This window comes from Nicotiana tomentosiformis, chromosome 6 (genome assembly GCF_000390325.3).
Source record: "Nicotiana tomentosiformis chromosome 6, ASM39032v3, whole genome shotgun sequence".
NCBI classification, from domain to species: domain Eukaryota; kingdom Viridiplantae; phylum Streptophyta; class Magnoliopsida; order Solanales; family Solanaceae; genus Nicotiana; species Nicotiana tomentosiformis.
Genome location: NC_090817.1, coordinates 60,766,144 through 60,767,610, shown reverse-complemented (window position 1 = coordinate 60,767,610; position 1,467 = coordinate 60,766,144). Strand labels below are relative to the sequence as shown.

General features: G+C 41.4%; 1 protein-coding gene across 1 annotated transcript; it reads left to right on the top strand.

Annotated features, from left to right (window-relative positions):
• The first annotated feature begins 547 nt into the window (after positions 1-547).
• LOC138894071 (uncharacterized) lies at positions 548-1,201 on the top strand. The gene is made up of 2 exons (XM_070178745.1): positions 548-718; positions 845-1,201. The coding sequence occupies exons 1-2, from the start codon at positions 548-550 to the stop codon at positions 1,199-1,201; spliced, it is 528 nt and encodes a 175-aa protein (XP_070034846.1).
• Positions 1,202-1,467: the final 266 nt, after the last annotated feature.

Sequence of the window (1,467 nt, the reverse complement as noted above, 5' to 3'; positions counted from 1 at the left end):
CCTGCTAAACAATTTCACTGCTAATGATAATAATTGGCAAGGAGATGGGGAACCACGAAGAGCACTTAAACAAAAGGCAGCATGTGTGATCGAGCTTGATGATTTCTCAACCATGAGGGCAGATATAGTGAGATTACCAAATCAGAAGAATAAAATAACAATGCACCAAGCACAACAGATGCAGCATGTGCAACAGATGTCTACTTGCTGCGAGTTATGTGATGAAGATCACACAAGTGACATATGCCCCGTGAATCCTTAATTCATCTACTATGTGGGGCAGCAAGCTAGAGGGCCGATGAATCAAAATGCTCAATATGGTAACACATACAATCCGAACTGGAGGAATCACCCTAACTTCTCTTGGGGTGGCAATCAGAATATCAGGCCTCAAGCTAATTATAATCAGCCACCTAAACCCCCACAGCAAGCAGAAGAGAGTTTGACTGACATGATGAAAAAGCTCTTGCTAGACAATCAGAAAGTTATGGCTGAGAATCAATAATTGCGCACAGAGTTCAAAAATCTAGAGAGGCAGTTTGGGCAAATGGCTAACAATCAGAATATTAGACCTGCTGGAGCTCTCACAAGTGATATAGAGAAAAATCCTAAAGTCAATGCAGTGACGTTGAGAAATGGGAGAGAGTTGGTACAAGTGCCTAAGAAGAAAAAGGAGCAGTCTGGGCTTGAAGAAGAAAGAGTGCCAAAACCTGTAGAGGTATATGAGAGAAACAAAACAAAGTCTGAGCAAATATCAGAGAGGGTGCCACCCCTTTTTCCTCAAAGATTGAGAAAGAAGAATGATGACCACATGTTTCACAAATTTCTAGATATGCTGAAGTAGATACACTTGAACATCCCTTTGGTGGACATGCTCTGTGAAGTCCCAAAATATGCAAAATATATTAAGGATATAGTGGCAAATAAAAGGAGGTTAACTGAGTTTGAGACCATTGCACTTACTGAGGAGTGCACTTCCAGGATTCAACATAAGCTTCCACAAAAGCTTAAGGATCCGGGTAGTTTTACCATCCCCGTGAGGATTGGTGAAATTAATGTGGGTAGAGCCTTGTGTGATTTGGGTGCAAGTATCAATATGATGTTTTTGTCAGTGTTCAAACAATTGGGCTTAGAAGTTCTGATACCCACCACAGTGATTCTACAGTTAGCTGATAGATCATATGTTTATCCTGGGGGGTAATTGAGGACGTCTTGCTGCATATTGGAAAGTTTATTTTCCTTGCAGATTTTATCATGCTGGACTACGAGGCTGATGAGTTAGTTCCTATCATCTTGGGATGACCTCTCTTGGCCACTAGAGATGCAATTATCAAAGTCCGAGAAGGTAAGATGATCCTGAGGATGGACAATAAAGAAGCAGTCTTCAATGTATATCGAGCCATTCAGTTGCCTCGTCATTACGGGGACCTGTCCATGATTTCTATGGTGGAGATAAATGAACCAGCT

Coding starts and splice junctions, on each gene's coding strand:
- LOC138894071 (XM_070178745.1), top strand. CDS start 548: ATGGCTAACAATCAGAATATTAGACCTGCTGGAGCTCTCACAAGTGAT. Junction 719..844: donor GAGTGCCAAAACCTGTAGAG/GTATATGAGAGA, acceptor ATGCTGAAGTAG/ATACACTTGAACATCCCTTT.